Source organism: Ailuropoda melanoleuca, chromosome 5 (assembly GCF_002007445.2).
Source record: "Ailuropoda melanoleuca isolate Jingjing chromosome 5, ASM200744v2, whole genome shotgun sequence".
NCBI classification, from domain to species: Eukaryota; Metazoa; Chordata; class Mammalia; order Carnivora; family Ursidae; genus Ailuropoda; species Ailuropoda melanoleuca.
In genome coordinates, this window is record NC_048222.1 from 42192655 (window position 1) to 42211177 (window position 18523).

An 18523-nucleotide genomic window follows, 5' to 3' on the forward strand; every position below is an offset into this window, starting at 1 on the left:
TGTCGGTGCGCCCGCCTCGGGGCTGCGCCGGGCTGCAGGGGCTGGCGTGCGTCCCCGGTCCCGAGCGAGTGCGGGGCCGCGGGGCGCGGGCGGCCGGTCCCAGCGCCTCTGATGCCTGCGCTTGGGGGTCTGCGAGCTGCGGCCCGGGGCGGTGGGGAGGCGGCTGCGGCGCGGACTTGGCTGCAGGGGGTGTGTGTCCTTGGTTTGCGGAGTCTGGAGTGTGAGTGTGTGTGAGTGTGTGTGTGCGCGCGCGCTCGGAGGGTGGGGACGGGGGGCTTCTGCGGGCGTACGTGTCCGCAGTGCGTGTCACGGTCGCGGCGTGGCATCGCGGGGCCGTGGCTGCGGGGTCGGTGGCTTGCACCGGGCGGGCTGTCTTGCCCGCGCATGTCCCTGGGTTGAGAGTGTGTGAAAGAGGAGGGGTGTGTGGGGGTGTGTGTGTCAGCACCTCCATTTGTGTCGAGATCGTGTGTAATTGTGTTTATGGGGCTGAGCTAATATTTGGCCTTGGCTTTTGGGGAGTGTCCTTGCTGGTGGTGGGGGGAACAGGACAGGCGATTCAGGATTGACTGGGGGTAGAGGTGATAAAACACTCAACTTTGCCCAGTGGGTGTGGTCCCTGGAGCTGGTTGGGGCGGGGGGGGGTTAATGTCTCTCCCCCAACCCGTGGCTCGGAGCGGGCTGGGGGAGGGGGCAGGAAACCAGTTGCTTTCGTGGACTTGTCCAACACTCGCTCTTGGGATGGGACGCGTGTCACTCCTGCCCCACCCACCAGGGGCAGGTCAGGGAAGCGTTGACCAGGTCAGCAAGGCCTCCTTCCAGTCCCCCACTTCAGTGCCGGGTGGGGGGGGGGTAAGAGAGTTATCCACTCTGGAGAAAGGGCTGGGGCTGGGGTGGAGGAATCCCAGTGCTCTTGCCTAGGGGTCCTTCTTCCACCCTAGCCCTCTCGCTTTCCTTGCCGTGTGCGTTTGGGGGACGGCCCTTGGGGAAGGTAGGTGGCAGGGCGGGGAGGGGGATGGGCTGCCCGCTTTGTTTGCCTAGTTCTTGCCTTCCCTGCCGAGGGGGGAGCTGAGGCTGTGTCCGGGGCGAGTCGGGGAGGGACTTGGAGGTGGGGGTGGGGAGGGGGATTTCTCTCCAGCTGCTGCGGCTTTCCAGAGAGACTCAGCCAGGCCACGTGGGAGGGAGGCAGGGACGGCGGAGAGGGGAAGGAGCCTCCGTCTGGCCGGCCCCAGGCCCATCTCCAGGAAACCCAAACAGCGGGTGGGAAAGTGCTGGGAAATGCTCGGACCCCTTCTCTCCCGACAAAGACACGCCCCTCTCCAGCCCTGACTCGGGACTCCGGGTTGTCAGGTGAAGGGGGCGGGGAAGTGCAGGAGAGGCCTCAGTCCTCCAGGAGCCCAGGGGATTAAGAAATAGTTGTGCCTACCTTCTTAAGCTCTCCCAGGGGCTCCAGGAACTGGCTCAGGGTCACCCAGCCTAGCGGGATGAGGGCTGGGAACCGCTCTTATCATTATAGTGTACCGGTGGGGCCTCCTGCAACGGGCTCAGTTTGCCTCGGAGACCTGGCCTCTCCCTGCTCTTGGGAGCACAAGGCAGGGGCAGGGCCGGAACTGGGGCTCCCTTGGCAGCAGTGTGCATGGCTAAAGCAGCGAGGCTACTGGCCCTCAGTCCCCCAAACCCTCCGAGTGTACAAAGGTTAGCAGGCCTGGGGACAGTCCTATAGAGTTCTGACTAGCTATCCTGATCTGGACCAAGGTCATTCATTCATTCATTCATTCATTCATTCATTCATTCATTCAACAAGTATTTACTGAGCACCCTTTTTGACTAGCATGGGCTTGGTGCCTGGAATATAGTAAATAAGGAGGGAGCCCTTGTCCCTGGTACAGAGCTTGCAGTCTGGTGTGGGGGAGCCTGACAGGTGGTCCGGAAAGGTCAGGAAAGTCATCTTTAGGAAGTGACGATAATTGAGCTCAAGGCAGAGGGTCAGCTAGCCCTGTAGAAGGAGAACGATGATGGGCAACGTCTTCCAGAGTGAACCACATGTGTAGGCGCTCAGGGGTGACTTCGTTTAGACCGCTGAATGCAGCTCATTCTGGCTGGAGTTGAGAGCACAGGGCTGAGAGTGGGGGAGGTTGGAGCGGGATGGGACAGGGGCCATAGAGTGTCAACAGAGAAGGCTGAAGGGGGCTCCTGAAAGGCCTGATAAGCCCCACCAAGGTTTTGGCCTGAAAGCCCCCCCCACCCCACTGCGAGCCCTTGACAAGTTTTAAGATCAGCTTTGCATCCGCTCACTGCAGCCAGTGTGGAGAATCAGTTGGGCAGGGCTGCAGGCAGGAACTCCAGCTTTCTGGCAGGCTGTTGCGGTATTCCAGAAGAGAGGATGACGCAACAAGCGTCACAGCAGTTGGTGTGGCCAGGGTAGCTGGCTTCTAGGGTTGTTTAGAATCAGTAAGATCTGAGGAGAGATTGAGTTTGCAGGGGGTGGTGGGAAGAAGGAGGTACAGAATAATAGACGCTTAAGCAACCTGAACATGGCAAAACACAGGGCTGGTGTCCCCCAACACTGCTCCAGCCAGGGATTGGGAACTGGGGAGATTTATAGGAATGGGACTCCTGTCTGGCGGCGGTGGTAGAATGCTGAGTGCTGGTTTCATCAGTGCAAGACGTGGGGCTCTCCCCTCCACCGAATCAGAATTTGGGGGGAGGGGGATGCCAGAGGTCAGTAATAGGAAGGCTCCAAGAACATGAGAGCTGCTTTCTCCTCACTAGGAAACTCTCCCACACCCCATCTCTTTCTCAGCCCAGAGACTCAGAGGCCCACCTCCCTCCATTTGGGGCGGCCCTCTCTGACCCCATCTCCAGGTTAGGAAGTAGGTTAAAGAAGTTTCTTTTCATAGTGAATTTTATCCAGAAGTTTTCTAAACCTTCTTTGGTCCTTTAGGTATTTTCAGGGCCCAGTTCATCATACGCTTTGTGTAAATTAGCAGTTCCTTTCTTTTCTCCTAAAGTTACCTCTTTCAAGTTAAGCTGTCTCACAACTGGAAGTGTCATCCAATGTCAGCACTGAAGGGAGATAATAATAATTTTTTTTAATTTTAAGTTTTTATTTAAATTCTAGTTAGTTAACACATATAATAAAATTGGTTACAGATGTAGAACTCAGTGACTCATCACTTACATACAACACCCGGTGCTCATCACAAGTGCCTCCTTAATGCCTAGCACCCACTTAGCCCATCCTCCACCCACCTCCCTAGAAATAATTTTAGCATGAACCCATTTTCCAGATGAGAAAACTGAGTGACTTCCCAGAGTTGCATGGATAGGGACTGAGCTGGGGCTGGAACCAGTCTCCTGGCTCTTGGAGCCACACTTTCCCTGGATTTGGTACACAAATACCCAAGTTCAGTCTCTTGGCACCCTCTCCCCCACACATGAGAAGTTTCCAACTTTGGGCTGGGCCTCCCTCAGTTGGTGTGTCTGAGTCTGGGCTCTGGAATTCACCCTTCTCCACTCCTCCCCACCTGCTACCTCCTGTTCGGCCTCCAGGGTTTCTGAGGTACAGCAACCAGACTTGACACCAAATTCCAGATGCAGAACAGATGTCATTACCAGGTGGGCTTGGGGGCTCCCAGCTCCTTGGGGTGAGGGGAGAGGGGAGGAGGAGTAAGAGCAGCTCTGAAGAAGGAGGACGCCAGCCCTAGCCTGGTGGGAGGAGGGTGATGGGAGCTGGGGTTGGGAGGAAAATCAAAGAGATAATGTTCTGGCCCTGACATGCGGAGAAATAGAATCCTTGTCTTCTGGGCTAGCTGGACTGTTGGTTACCTCCCTGCTGAGGCCGAGGCACCCTCTGGATTTGAGGGGCTTTGGGGTCACTGAGGTCAGGGAAGCAGAGGCTCAGTAAGCTCTCTTTCAGATGCAGACCTAAGCATGTGAGCTGGTGCAGAGCCAAGACTTCTGGATGGTTCGATAAGAGGCTCATTACCTTGTCACATAGTTTGGAGGACAAAGTTCCAGCAAGTGATCAGAGCATACAGGGAGAGAAAGGTGGGCACAAGAGAAAGATATTTTGAATCATATGCGCCATGCAACAGGAGAACAGGTGAGGTAGTGAGCTCCCCAGTCCTGGTAACCTTTAAGGACAGAGTTCTTCTCAGTGTGAGTTTGCTGTTCTGTCTCTGTGCTTTTTAAGCACTTCGTTAAACGTCTACTAGTCGCCAGATAGGCGGTTTCCACATGTATTATTCCCATCATGTCCAGCCCTTAAGGGAATTCCTATAATTTTTACAGATAAGGAAATTGAGGCTTGTCAATTGAGGCCATGTCTCCACATGTCCACTTATGTGTTCAAGGAATATTTATTGAGCATCTACTGTATACCGAGCGCTGTTTCAGGGACCGGAGATTTAGAAAGTTGACTAGGACATGATGCTGAGCTTGTTGCCTAATTGGGGAGAAAAGAAAGTGAATGGGGCGCCTGGGTGGCACAGCGGTTAGGCGTCTGCCTTCAGCTCAGGGCGTGATCCCGGCGTTATGGGATCGAGCCCCACATTCAGGCTCCTCTGCTAGGAGCCTGCTTCTTCCTCTCTCACTCCCCCTGCTTGTGTTCCCTCTCTCGCTGGCTGTCTCTATCTCTGTCAAATAAATAAATAAAATCTTTAAAAAAAAAAAAAAAAAAAGAAAAGAAAGTGAAAAACCTAGAGTGATAACTGCAGTGGCCAAGGTGCCCAGGGTCCTACAGGGCAGAAAAAGGAGAGGCAACTCCATCAGACCCTGAGATGGCATAGCTCCTGAGGGGAGAGGGAGCAGCAGGAGCAACGTGCAACAGCAGTGTGCTTTCAGAGAGCTGAAAGTGGTTTGGTCTGGTGGGGACGGAGGGACGCAGGGATCAAGAGGTAGGCAGGAGCTGAATGTAGCTTTGCTGTCAGGTCCACTGAGGCTGGGCCTCTCAGGATCACAGATGAAGGCAACTGCGTGGCCTTCCCTGTGTCTCAGGCAACTGTCCCAAGCTCTCCTTCCAGCTGTTGGTGAGAGGGGATTAGCATGTGGTAAGGGAGGCAGCCAAAGAGGGGGGTGGGGAGAGAAGTTTCTGGAAGACACTGACTTGGGTCTCTTGGGAAAAGAGAGTGATGATGGGGGTCATGGAGAACTGCCCCTACATTGAAAACAAGTTATAAATCTGTTGGGCCCTGAAATTCAGACGTGACCAGGCATTGATGTTTGTGGCAAGTTGTTGGCTTAATGAAGGAGACATCTAGATTTGGTTCCCCTCCCCCACCCACTGTCCCCTTTCCTGAGAGTTCACTGGAAAATGGAACCCCGGCTCATACCAGGTCCCACGAACCCCACGAAATAGCATTGAGCGGGCCTTGGGGCTCAGCAGCGAATCTCCTTTCTGTCTGGGTTCTAATTGGCCTCATAAAATCTAATTTATCCTGTAAGTGGGTAAAATAATCTGTTAGAAAAAGATCGAGAGATGGCCTCAGGCCTCCCAAGCATAGAAGCTCTGTGTCTCTGACAGGGTCTCACCAACGGGCCTGAGGAGAAGGAATTGTGGCAGCGGAGCCCCCCATAGAGGCAGAAAGCTGGTGGGCAGCTAGTGTCCACCATGTCCCCAGTCCTGAGAAGAACAGCTGAGAACTGCTTGTGGGAAGGGCTTTGGGGGGTCAGCCATGGCAGTGGGTTGGGGGTGGCAGGAAAGGGGTGGCCAGGAAGCCACTGGACAAACAAGGTGCACTCCTCAGAGCATCACTTTTACGGAAAGATCTGGTGGTGTAGGAACCACATTTATGTTAAAAGAAACACTGCTATGTAACAGAGCAGCATGCAAAATGTGCCAAGGGTTTAAAAATCAAAACATTTGGGGCAGTCAGCAAGCCTCTTGCGTATGCTCCCCTCTGCTACTGGGAGAATTTTGGTGAAAATGAGCAAAGTGGAGACTTCTCCTTTTCAGGCTGGGGAAACTGAGGCTGAAAGGAGGAAAAGTAGCAGGCCCAAGGCCATATAGCGAAGGACCCAGAAGGACCCTGATTCCAGACCAAGGCTTGACCCCCCATACCCTGTTGTCCATTTAGGCAGGAGGAAGGATGGCTAAGGGGCCTGCAAGTGGCTTTGTGATAGGAAACACATAAAGCTCCCTCACAGAGGGCTGGCGCTGGAGCTGAGCTGGGGTGGTGGGGGGGCACGTCCTGGGCGCAGAAGTTGGGCTGGGCACTGCGGCAGAGAGGACCCTCTGTCTCCTCAGTGCTGGATTCATCCCCAGAAGGTCAAAAGACGGTTTCCCCAGGCTGTTTCCCAGGGAGATGAGACGCCCCCACCTCTTTCTGGGCCTCAGTTTCCCCACTTATATACCGTGAGGAATCTCACGCTTCCAAGACATTTCCACCACCACCATCCTCTCCGAGGGGGAACCCCGGTTCTCTCCACGGTTCTCTCCACGGTTCTCTCCACGTCTGCATCCCTGTTGGTTTCCCTGTGCTCCCTTGTTGGGTGCTCAGCTCCTCAGAGGTGGGGAAGCCAGACATCTGCTGATCCATGAATATTCAGGAAGGGAATCGGAGCCTCCTCTGGCCTCTCTGGCTGCCGTCCTGCCCGCCAGAGCCCAGGCTGCTGACATACCCAGCAGCTGCTTGGGCCCCAACTGTTCACATTGTTTGTTCAGCGCGGCAGGGGATTTTCCAGGCCCCGGACGTGCTTTGGGGGGTGGGGAGGCCGCCGGAGGGCTCAGGGATTCGTGTCATGTGGGGCTTTTCTCCCCTGAAGTGCAAACGGACTGCTCAGTGGCTGGAAGCAGGCAATTGGAAGCCGCTGGGCCGAGAGCCCGGGCTTGCCTTCCCCTTCCCTGTGTTTGAGTCATAGAACCGGGGCCTCGGAGGTAGAAGGGACTGGTGGTTAAGAACAGTAATTAACATTAGTACAAGAAAAGAAAAAAAACACTTTCATTAAAAAAAACCCCACCAAACATTTGTTCCGTTTATGAAGTGCCTTTAAAGCGTGAGCTCCCGTCGCTTGGCTGACGGGGCCGACATCCGTCATCTTGTTCACTCCTCACAGGCTTGGTAGTGGCGTCTTCGTTTTACAGATGTGGAAACTAAGGCCCAGAGAGGTGAGGTGGCTCGTCACACTGCTGGGAGGTGGAGCGGCGAGGAGACCGACGGAAACCAGATCTTCTGCCCCAAGGTCAGGGGCTCTCTCCACCCCAGCAAACAGCCCCAGGTGATGTGAGCGCCAGTGTGGTTTCCCCGTCAGCGTGGAGACGGGTGAGGGCAAGGCCGCCTTCTCGCTGCGCCCATCGGCAGCGCCAGGCGAGGCCAGCCGCGGGAGGTGCCGCAGAGCCTTCCTGCTGAATGAAGAGAGGGAGGCCGTGGCCGTTCGCCCCCGGGTCTGTCGGTCCTTCGCATCGTAGTGTCAGAGCCCCGGCTTCCGCTTAGCCTCCTTATCTCAGCCAGCTGGGGCTTCTCTTTGCCGCTCAGTCTTGTTTTTCTCTAGAAGCGCTGGGAAGAGAGCCTGGGGACAGGCAGGGGTTCTAAGTGTGTGCGTAGATATGTCCGGGTTTTGACAAGTATGGCAGAGACTGGGGTGTGTTCGGGTGTGGAAGGTCGTGTGGACGGTTTGTACGTGTGTCTAGATGGTGTTTCGTAGGTTTGTCCAGGAATAGGGATGTCCATGTATGATTATTCACTGACTCGTCCTAACACCCTGGAATCTCACACACCACCTGCTACATCTGAGTAAAACTGAAGTCCAGAAGGAGAAGTGACTGGCCCACGGCTGCCCAGCTAGACAGTGACAGAGCTAGCCCCAGGACTGAGGGCTGCCTGATTCCCAAGCCATTCGGCTTTCTGCACGCCCTCCCGTGGCTGTCTGCCCGGGCCTGCCTTGTAGTGAGGACGTGCCGTTGTCCTCACCTCTGTCTTGGGTTCGCTCTCAGATGTGCCATGCTGCCTTTGAGCCAAGTGTCAGGCCAGAGGATGAGAAGGGACCTCGGGCCACTGAGCTTGTATGGGACAGGGAGGTAGACACAACTGGGATAACCAACCATTCCTCCATGAATAATGGCTACTGAGCCGTGTTGAAATGTTGGTTAACATGATAAGGATTGGCGTCTGTGTGTTTTTGCCTTGGCCGTGGGATGACATTCCCTTCCTCCATTTCCCCTACTCTCCCCTTTGTGGCAGGGGCAGTGTTGAGCTGCAGGTTCTTGTCGGGCTCCTGGAGACAGGCTCTGGCTTGCTGGGGGCCCAGGGGAAGTGAGGGGTAGGAAGGAGTGCTCAGCCCCGCCTGCCCCCCAGGCACAAGAGGGTTGGGTGATCGTGGTCAAGATGATCTGTAAGGTTTCAAGGAGGTAGGTCCTTACTGAGCACCAATTCTGTGCCAGGCCAGGTACCGCACTGTGCTCCTTTCACACCCCGAGTCTCACAACAGCCCTAGGAGGAAACAATTCCTGGGTCCTTTGTAATTGCGATACAGTTCGTACACCACAGAATCCACCATTTAAAGTATACACATCAGTGGTTTTGAGTATGTTCACAAGGTTGCACAACCATCACCACTGTCGAATTCCAGAACATTCCTATCACCCCAAAAAGAAACCTCATCTCCTTTCGCCATCGCTCCTCATTCTTCCCTCTCCCCAGGCCCTAGCAGCCATTAATCTACTTTCTGTCCCTGTGGATTTGTGTCTTCTGGACTTTTCATAGAAATGAGATCATATAACATGTAGCATTTTGTGACTAGCTTCTTTCACTTAGCATAGTTTTTAAAGTTCCTCCACGTACTTCATTACTTTTGATGGCTGAGTGAGATATTTATTTATTCACCAGGTGATGGGCATGTGGGTTTTTTCTCCTTTTTGCCTATTATGACGAATATTGCTAGGCACTGTGTTTTCTGGTGGATGAGGAAACTGAGCTGCCAGGGAAGGTGGGCACAGAGAAGAGCGACAGACTGCCCGAGATCACAGGCGGTAGGGGCGGAGCCAGGATCCAGACTCGGGTCTCTCCACGAGTGAGCTGCCCCAGCCCCTGGGTGGGTGACTCAGGATCTGGAGGCTGTGGGAGGTGTGAGGACACACACTGATGGCCCTGGGGCCTGCCCTCTCTGTGCAGGGGAGCTGCCGTGGCCCCAGGAGACGACCGTGGAGCTGGGCTGTGGTGTGGGGCCACTGCAAGTGATCCTGGGCCCAGGGCAAGCTGCAGTGCTGAACTGTAGTCTGGGGGCTGCCGGACCCCCCACCAGCACCACATGGAGCAAGGACGGAGGCGCCCTGCCAGAGCACGACCACCTGCGCCTGCTACCCAATGGCTCCCTGTGGCTGTCCCAGCCCCGAGCACCCGATGGCAGTGACAAGGCAGCCCCCGGGGCCTTAGAGGTCATTGAGGGCAGCTACTCCTGCCTGGCGCATGGCCCTCTTGGAGTGGTGGCCAGCCAGGCTGCAGTGGTCAAGCTCGCCAGTAAGTGCCTGCATCGGGGGCTGAGCTGAGAACCAGGAGGCCTGGGGGGTGGGAAGTGGGCTTCCCATTAACTCCTTGCACTCAGGCCTGCCTCTTGAGCCCACTCCCCTTTCCCTGCCTCTCGTCCCACTCAGTAGGTCCCTTCTGGTATGGCTACCTTCTTCCCACCTCTCCTCTTCTTCCTCCACCTTTTAGTTCCCTGTGAGTTTGAGAGTCTAGGTTGTGCTCTCCTCCAGGAAGCCTGCCAGAAAGGCTTCCTGGAGGAAGAGTGTGGGGCCCTGGAGCAGGTGGAGTGCCTGGTGTCAAGCCCCATCATCCAGCCCACCCCCTCGGGAGTTCTCAAGAGGCACCGATCACCATGAAATAATTTTAGGGCAGGAGAAAATGCTCATCTTACTGCAGTCTGACCTTCATGGTGACGTTTAGGAGTGGGGCGTTGCAATCCATTCTGACCCAGCGTCTGACCAGTAATCACTACTTCTTATCCCCCTGCTGTCTCTCCAACTGTCTTTGTTGGCTGGAATTTGCCCTGCTTGTGTTTCTGTCCCCCCGCCCCACTTGTCTGTGTGTGTGTGCTCCTACGGGCATATGGGTATGTGGGTTTCACTGTGTGTGCCCCCTCTCTTTCCCGTGCTCCTCCCCCGCCCCGCCCACGTCCCGCCGTCCTCACCCCCAGCACTTGCAGGCTTCTCTCTGCACCCGGAGTCTCAGGTGGTGGAGGAGAATGGGACGGCTCGGTTTGAGTGCCACATTGAAGGGCTGCCGGCGCCCGTCATTACCTGGGAGAAGGACCAGGTGCCGGTGCCTGAGGAGCCTCGGTGAGTGTCCTGTGGGGGGCTGGGGAGTGGGTCCCGGGGGGCCGGCCAGAGAGGGCCCTGGCTTGTGCTCAGGAACCAGTGTTCTTAGAGCCACGGTGCCTCCATTTGCCCAGACTGGCTTAGGAGCCAACCACGGCCTGGCTCTCGGCTCACTGAGACCCCAAAGAGAAGCTGGGCAAGAGGTTTTGTTCCCTGCCAAGAGTGCCCACTCAGCCACGGAGCTTGGGTAGAGAGTCGTGATAGAGCCCTTCAGAGCTTATCTAGTCCAACCACTTGCCTTACTGAAGAGGCGACTGAGGCCAGAGAGAAGCTGTGCTTTGTCCAAGGCCACACGGTGAGTCAGTGGCAGGAAGTTTGTTGTTGGTTAAGAGCAGAGCGCAGAGGCTGCCGGGAGGCTTTTCTCTCTGCACGGCTCCTCTGGGGGTGCTACCCAGGGTGCATCAGCTCTCTTGCCTCTCAGTTCCACCCCATGGGGTATCTGCTGTAGGGTTATGGAGGTCCTTCCCGTTTTCCCCTCCTCCCTCCCCATAAAGGTAGCAGGTAGGTGGCACAGTCCCAGGGGAGAGTTTTGGGGTGAAAGAGTAACAGAAGCTAGAGCCAGGACTTGACCCTTACTGCGGCAGGAACAGAAAGCGCAAGGCTCGGTCACTTCTGTGGACTCTGAGCTGGTCTCAGGACACGGCTGTCACCCTGTGGATTCTTACATCTTTGGAGATGTAAGTCCAAGGCCCTTCCCAGCCACACCCCACCCCCCAGTCTCTGCCTCCATCTCTCTAGCTGTGGTTACCAGCTCATTTGCTCTCATTCTCTCCTGCTGGAGGTGGGGTTCCATGGGCTCAGAAACACTGGTTTCCAGGTCTCCCTGCCCTGAGACTAACTTGTCTTGAGTGTGTTAAGTTGTCCCAGCTCCTCTGACTTTTGCCCACATCTAGGTGGGGGGGAAGGTGTAGGAGAAACTTCTGGGTAGCAAAGCCACAGGGCACATCCCTGGGAGGGAGGAAGAAGGGCAGGGGGTCAAGCTGCTGATTTGGATGATGGTTTAGCCTGTTGTTCCTTGCAGGGGCCCTTCTCACTCAGCTTCATTCTCCCCATCTATAAAATTAAAGGAAAAGAAAAAAATGAAGGGGTTGGATTAGATCACTGTTCTTTGGAGAACATTAGTCACTAAAGATGCTTCTCAAGAAAAAGTATTCTGTGGTCAAATAACGTCGGGAAAACTGCCTCTAAATCCCCTTGTTGGAGTTGACAAGGCTCTGAGAAGTCCTGTACAGAAAGCTGTTAGACTTGTTCAACCAAGCACTTCCTAGACTCATCTGCCCACAGCCCTTCTTGCCGCAACCCCGTTAACATCCCATGAATGAGCATGAGCGTTCTAGGGAGCGACCTTGGAAGTGCTGACCCAGCCTTTCTAGCACTGAGCCTTGCAAATGTGGGCCCCCTGCTGCTGTCCGGTTGGTGCTTCCTGGGAGTTGCTGAGTGAGAACCAAGGGAGAGCCCACTCCTGGCAGCCCCCAGAGAGAGTGGGAGAGAGCAGAGAAGTCGCCCCGTGTTGAAAGACATGATAGGCCCCACTTAATGAGAGCTATGTTTTCTCACTTAATCCTTCCCATCATCCTTCAAGGTAGGTATTTCTTATTTTCCATATTTTCCTCTATTTACTTTTAGTTTATATTCCTGGAAGATGCCTTTTCACATTCATGTAAGCAAAACAGAAGAAACAGTCATCACCCATAGAAAGCCTCTGCTAGTTTTGATGTCTATCTTCTGGAATTTCCCCCTATATGTTTATAAATACGCTCTTTTAAAATTTGGATTATATTGTACACACTGGGGTGTTTGTTTGTTTAAGTAAACTCCCAGTGTGGGGCTCGAACTTACGACCCCCTAGATCAAGGGTCGCATGCTCTGTCTACTGAGCCAGCCAGGTGTGCCCATACTGGGTTTTTTTGCTCAATCACTGTTTTTCCAAAACAAAAATGGGATTATAGAGCAACTTCTACTCTTTTCTCACTTAACACGTCATGAGCAGCCTCCCAGGTCTGCGTACATGGTTATGGCAGGTATTATTGTCTGGATTGTGAAGTGAGAGAACCGAGGATCGGAGACAGAAGGAACTTGGCCCAGGTCACACAGCTAGGACACGGAGCGTGGGATGCCCGAGGCCTGCCCCAACGACACACACGCCTCTTGTGATTTGGCGGTTGGGGTGGGGAAGCTGCAGGCTCCGAAGAAGTTCATGCCACAGATGGGCTTAGACGTCAGGCGGTCCAGCCGTGGCTCCGAGCAGAGGAGTTACTCCCCCCAAAGTTTCCCGGCAAACGGTAGGGCTCCATCGCCCCCCCCACATCTAGTGCAGGCATCATTCGATGAAGCCGCAGGCGTCTCCCAGAAGTCTGGAGCTGCCAATTCCTGGGCTCTGGGAGCGTTTGCCCCCAAGTCCTCTGAAAAGTGATCCTTCGCTATAAATAAGCCAGGCTCACATGTCGCAGCACATTGTGTGGGGGAAATAAAGAAATGTGTCTAAAACAGCAACTTGATTATGCCCAAGGTATGTATTTTCACACACGCCCAGATACAGGACATGTACAAATATGCTATTCATAAACTCAGCCCCGTGGTCGGGAGACCGTGTGCCTCTTGTTGGAGGCTGGACGCACGTGCAGTTAATGAACACGCTCTGTCAAGGTACAGGTGCGTGTTTTTGGAACTGATGGTGAAGGCTAGACCCCAAGGCAATTCCCTGGTACTTAACACTAATGTCTAATGATAGGAGGTAATTTTCCCTCCATGGGAACCAGTAATCAATGAGAGCAATGTTTCCCAAATCCCAGGCATTCACAAACCCCCTTTAAGTTTCAGCCACTCCTAAGCCATTTATTCAATCACTTACTTAATACATTTCTTTAAGTCAGCTCTCTTCTGTAACTTTAATGCATACTAAAAAGGAACATTATCTCACTGCAGTAAAATGGAAAACCAGCAACACGTACTATAAATATAAGGTAGCCATAAAAATAAACACATAACCGCTGGAATAAAAAAATGGGTGTCTGGATCCACTTGAAATCATTTTTGTTATCACCATTCACTCGCACTTTAAAAATGTGGCACGAAGGGACCTCAATACCATGGGCTCAGTACCTAGTCCAGTCTTCTGCCCTACCCATCTCCCAAAGCTCAGGGGCCTGTCAGCTTCATGTGACCCTCAGCCAATGGCCCTTTTCCCTAGGTGATCTCTGAAGGGCTCAGGGTGGGGGCTCCTTGGCCCCTCTGAAATTTAGAGCAACTGGGTCATTTCCACAGTGTTCTCTTTGTTTTTTTTTTTAAGTAATGTCTACACCCAACATGGGGCCCAAACTCATGACCCCAAGATCAAGAGTCACGGGCTCTACCAACTGAGCCAGCCAGGCGCCCCTCTGCTGTGTTCTTGAATCCCTGGTTCCAAGTGGCCTTTTGGGGGTGGGGCCCCAAACTCAGGCTTGGAAAGAACATGATCCTTTCCTTTTGGACAGAGGTTGCTTTTCATTCTATCAGTAGCTATTTTGTTTTATTTGAAATTTGAATTAATTGTAAAATAATAAAACATACCAATTTAGTGGGGAAAAGTCACCTACCGAATGGACACAGACAGTTGTTACTATTGTGATTGTTCCCCCCCGTCTTTTAAAATAGGTGTACAGTTTATATCATTGTAAACGTGTGTTTAGAATTTGTGATTCGTGGATAGTGTTTATGTCCATTATCTAATGTGAGCTCATAACACAGTAGGGCCGGGGCTGTGAAGTAGGCAGGACAGAATTATTTAACCCATTTTTCAGATGAGAAGCCTGAGGCCCACACATGTGATGTCACTTGGGATAATCACATCTGCTGGAACCAGCTCTCTGCCCTGTGTTGCAGCTTCTTCTGTGTTAGAGCCAGGGTTCCCACCACAAAGTGCAAGGCATGCTTTTTTCAATTTCAATTTTTTATTTTTTTATTTATGTTTTAAAGATTTTATTTATTCAATTTCAATTTTTTTAAAGTTTTCTATTTCCAAACTAATAAGTATTCAAAAAAAATTTTTAATACAACAAATAAGCATTCCCAGTAATCACACTGCCAGAGAAAACCTCCCTGAATGATGTGAGCTTTACCACCCTTGACTCTCTCTGTGCACGTCCTAACATATCATTTATCTCGTTTCTAAACATAGAACTGCTTCATAAACACTTTTTTGTGACTTTATCCCCCCACTAACCAATATATCTTGGACCTCTTCCCAAGGACAGAGCTTCTAAAAACACATTTTAACAAAACAGAAAAGATTTTAGATGGACACTGAAAGTGGTTCTATCCCAACTCTGTTGGCTGCAGTGACAGCACCACATCTGGGGAGAGGTATCCCTTTTTTCCTTCCCCGCTTCTTCCCTCCCTCCCTCCCTCCTTTCCCACACATAATAAGGAAATGCCCCTTGTCAAAGGAGGTATTGGCTCTTGGGTACCTGGAGCACAATTTCCATGGAAAGCCTGGGAAACTTTGGGGTTAGGTAATGTGGGTTGCTCTGGTGGGAACCTGCAGGCAAGGTCAGCGGGCGAGACTGAGGGAGGAAGAAGGGTCTTGGAGGAGGAGTTTATTAAGTGGAGGGGACCTGGATGGAGATGGGGGTCTTGTTTCCCAGACGGGTTCTGCTTGTCCTTCCCCACTTGTCCTTTTCCATCAAATTTCCCTGGCCCAGGATTTTACCTCCCACCACCTTTTGCTTCCATGTCCCTTCTCCCCTGCTGACCCCAGCACTGATGTGGGCAGCTGCTGGAGCTGAGGGTGAGACACTGGGGCAGAGGTGCGGTTTGCCCATGAGATGAGGGAGGGAGGGAGTGAAACAGGTTTATGTTCATTCTCTTCGTCTTTGGGCCACAGCAGGTTTCCAGGCCTGTGGCCAGAATTTTCTCCCAACACCCTTGAGCTAGTTCTCCTCTCCTGTGTTTAAATTGTTTCATACCCCGTTTCCCCATGAGCCAAGGGACCTTCACCAAGTGCACTGCTGTTCCATTCCCTCTCCACCCTTGGCCTAGCCTACATCCAGGGACCAGCACCATTTGCTCTATTGAGAAACTGGGACTCTTGACCAGGAGCTAACAATGCAAGGATCCTAGGTGAGGATTCAGGAAGAAACCCCACCCCCCACCCCTGCACTTGGGCGAGAGCTTGCTTCGCTTACCACCACCCCAGTGTCCTCTGCAAGGACACAGCCTTGCACTGTCTCCCAAGCAAGGGCTCCAGACCTTTCTAACCTGAGTTGCTTTCCAACCCTCTAACCAAGAGGGCAGAGAATACCACCTTCATCCATCTGACCCCTCCTAAGTAGTGCATGTGTTGACTGGGGCTTCCTGTGGACCCTTCCTGGGCATTCTTAGCCATCTGACGGCTGCTGAGACAGGCAGGTGGGAAGGACATGGATTTGGCTCGGGAAGACCTGAATTCAAGTTTTAACTCTGCTCCAGCTGTAAGTCCCTGGGAAAATAACGCCCCAGTGCTTCTGAGCCTTTGTTTTGTCAACAGTAAAATGGAGGTTGTGATGCCCTCTATCTCTTCAGATTGTTTGGAGGGTCAGATGATGTTCTGTGAATAAAAGGGAGTTTTATCAGGGAGGGGAGAAGTATTATAGGCAAAGGGCAAATAAATTCACACTGTATAGAAAGCTCTATGATAAAAAGTAAGTCACGCACTGTCTGCCCCTGGGATCCCAGGGGTCCACCCCAGAGACAACCCCCATTATCCGGGACATTCTGTGCAAGCATGTAAGTGTGCATATCCCCACACACCGTTCTGCACCAAACGCACGTTGGAGATCGTCCCATTTCAGCCGATGTGGAGCCGCCTCCTTTCTCACAGCTGCCTAGCATTCCACTGTGTGACCATTCCCAAACCGACTTAGCTAGTTCCCACCCCACAGAAGGACACTTGAATTGTTTCCAGTCTTCTGCCGTTGCCATCGCAGTGCTGGAGTGAATATCATTAAACAGGTTTTTGTGTACATGTCTGGGAATATCTGGTATAGAATCCTCGAAGTGGTGTTGCTAGGTCAAAAGTCACGTGCAGAGTGGATTTTAATATATTACCAGCTTGCCCTTGAAGGAGGGTATATCGATTGGCATGGCCACCAAGACAGGAGTACATCCCCCCATTCCTTCATTCACATAGTGTGTGAGTAAACCTCCCGATCTTTGCCAGCTTGGTGGGTAAAAATGGTATCTCACAGCTTTAATTTGCATTTTTTAAATTATGAATAAGGCTTGAAAGTAAGATGTTGGAGGTAGTTCAAGCTGGAGGGGGGGGTGGCCAGGACATCTCCCTGCGGAGCTCCTGCCCACCTCATAGGTGCCCTCTCCCCCTTCCCAAGGCTCATCACTCTCCCCAACGGGGTCCTCCAGATCCTGGACATCCAGGACAGTGACGCAGGCTCCTACCGCTGCGTGGCCACCAGCTCCGTGAGCCAGCGCTTCAGCCAGGAGGCCGTACTCCGCGTGGCCCGCAGAGGTAAGGGGGCAGGCTGGGCAGGGAACCCCGGGGGTTTCTGGCATCAGCCACTCAGAGCTGGCAGGCGCCTCCTGAGGTCCAAGTTCTGCCTTCAAATTGCCATTGGGCAGGTGCGATGTGGCCCAGAGAAGGCAGAACCACCCAGGGAATCAGAGACAGAGCGGGAGCTGGAACCCCAGACTCCAGGCTCCCAGTCCAGGGCTGTCTTCCTGCAGAGGCTCTGTGCTCCCTAAGGTTGGGTGGGGCATCCTGGGCTAGGGACGAGGGTGGGGGAGGGAGGAGGGGACGTGTCTGAAGAGGGGTATCAGGAACCCCTGATCCCTGCCCTTCTGGGCATTAGGGGATTCACCCCTTGCTGCTGGCTGGACACTGCACATCTGGTTCCCTGCAGTCTGGCGCTCCTGCCCTCTCCATTTCTCTGAAAAGCTCCTGTCCCAGTGTGATGCCGTAGGAAGGGCACACACATGGTTTGGGGTCGGAAAGACCTGGTTTGAATCCTGGCCTCTCTGCTTACCATCTGTGTGACCCTGGGCCGTTATCAAATGTCTAGCTCAGGGGGGTTGTGGGAATTAGCTGAGATAAGAGTGGAAAAGTGTCTGGCACCTGGCACGTGCTCAACAGCTCTTAGTGCAGGCCTCCCCAAGGGCCTCTCGCTTGTCTTCCTCTGCCGTGGCATCTCCTCCCCCACCCTGCCCTTCTGCACACCTCTTCCCATCCCCCTCATCCCTCCCACCTCCACTCCACCCTGCTCGCCTGTGCTTTAGCCGGTAGGCAGGTCTGGGAGTCTAGCTCCCTCTCCCTCCTGAGCCGGGGAGTCTCTGTCTCCACCTGCTGGACAAACCAGGTATTCCCCTTGCTGAACCACGGGCCAGGGTCACAGGGAGAACTTGGCCAGGAATCAGTGCTCAGGGAGCTGCCGAGCTGGTGGAAACTTGAGCCTACCTCCTACCTTTCCCACAGGGAAACCCAAACCCCTTTGGAGAAGGGACTTGCCCAAGGTCACACTGACTTAATGGCAGTGCTGGAACTAGAATCTATGACTGTTGACTCCAACTCTAGGCTCCAAGTCTGCTCATGACCCTGATGGTCCTCTGCCTGGAGGGTGGTTTTCATTTGGCAGGGAAGAATGGGGATGGTATGCCAGAGGCCAGGTTATTCCTCTCCTGGCTCCAAGAGAAAGAGCTCTGAGTTCCAGTCCCAGCTCTGCTGAGCTATGCAGCTGCTTTCCCCATCCGTCAGTTGAAACCCTGGATGTTCCTGCCTCACCTGCCTCACCAGGTGACTGTGAGCATCAGGTGAGGGACTGCACATAAAGACACCTAATGGTGAGGCTGCTTGCTGGCCTGCCCTCTCCCCAGGGTCCCTGGCGTCCACCAGGGGGCAGGACGTGATCATTGTGGCAGCCCCGGAAAACACCACCGTGGTTTCTGGCCAGAGTGTGGTGATGGAATGTGTGGCCTCCGCTGACCCCACCCCTTTCGTGTCCTGGGTCCGACAGGGTAAGTGGAGGGAGGGGACCCGAGGGCATGGGAAAGGAGGGTGTGGCATCTCATGTGTCCCCAAGTTGGGAAGCTATAAGGGTGACCGCTCCATGTGGTCGGAACTCCTCCCCCAGGGCGGAGTGTGGGTGGGGGGACCTGGACAGACTTAGGCATCAATCTGGGTAGTATGTTTCCTTTATGAAGCACTTGGCCTCTGCCACTCACAAAATCATCACTAAGACCTTATTTAGG

The 18523-nt window shown here is 53.6% G+C and overlaps 1 protein-coding gene across 1 annotated transcript in view; it reads left to right on the forward strand.

Moving 5' to 3' along the window:
- Positions 1-18523, forward strand: part of IGDCC4 (immunoglobulin superfamily DCC subclass member 4) — a 41516-nt gene that overhangs the window by 3896 nt on the left and 19097 nt on the right. Inside the window, exons 3-6 of the mRNA XM_034661701.1 lie at positions 9108-9452; positions 10129-10270; positions 16654-16790; positions 18149-18289. Of these exons, the coding sequence (XP_034517592.1) occupies positions 9108-9452; positions 10129-10270; positions 16654-16790; positions 18149-18289 (765 nt within the window). The remainder of the gene's footprint in view (positions 1-9107; positions 9453-10128; positions 10271-16653; positions 16791-18148; positions 18290-18523) is intronic.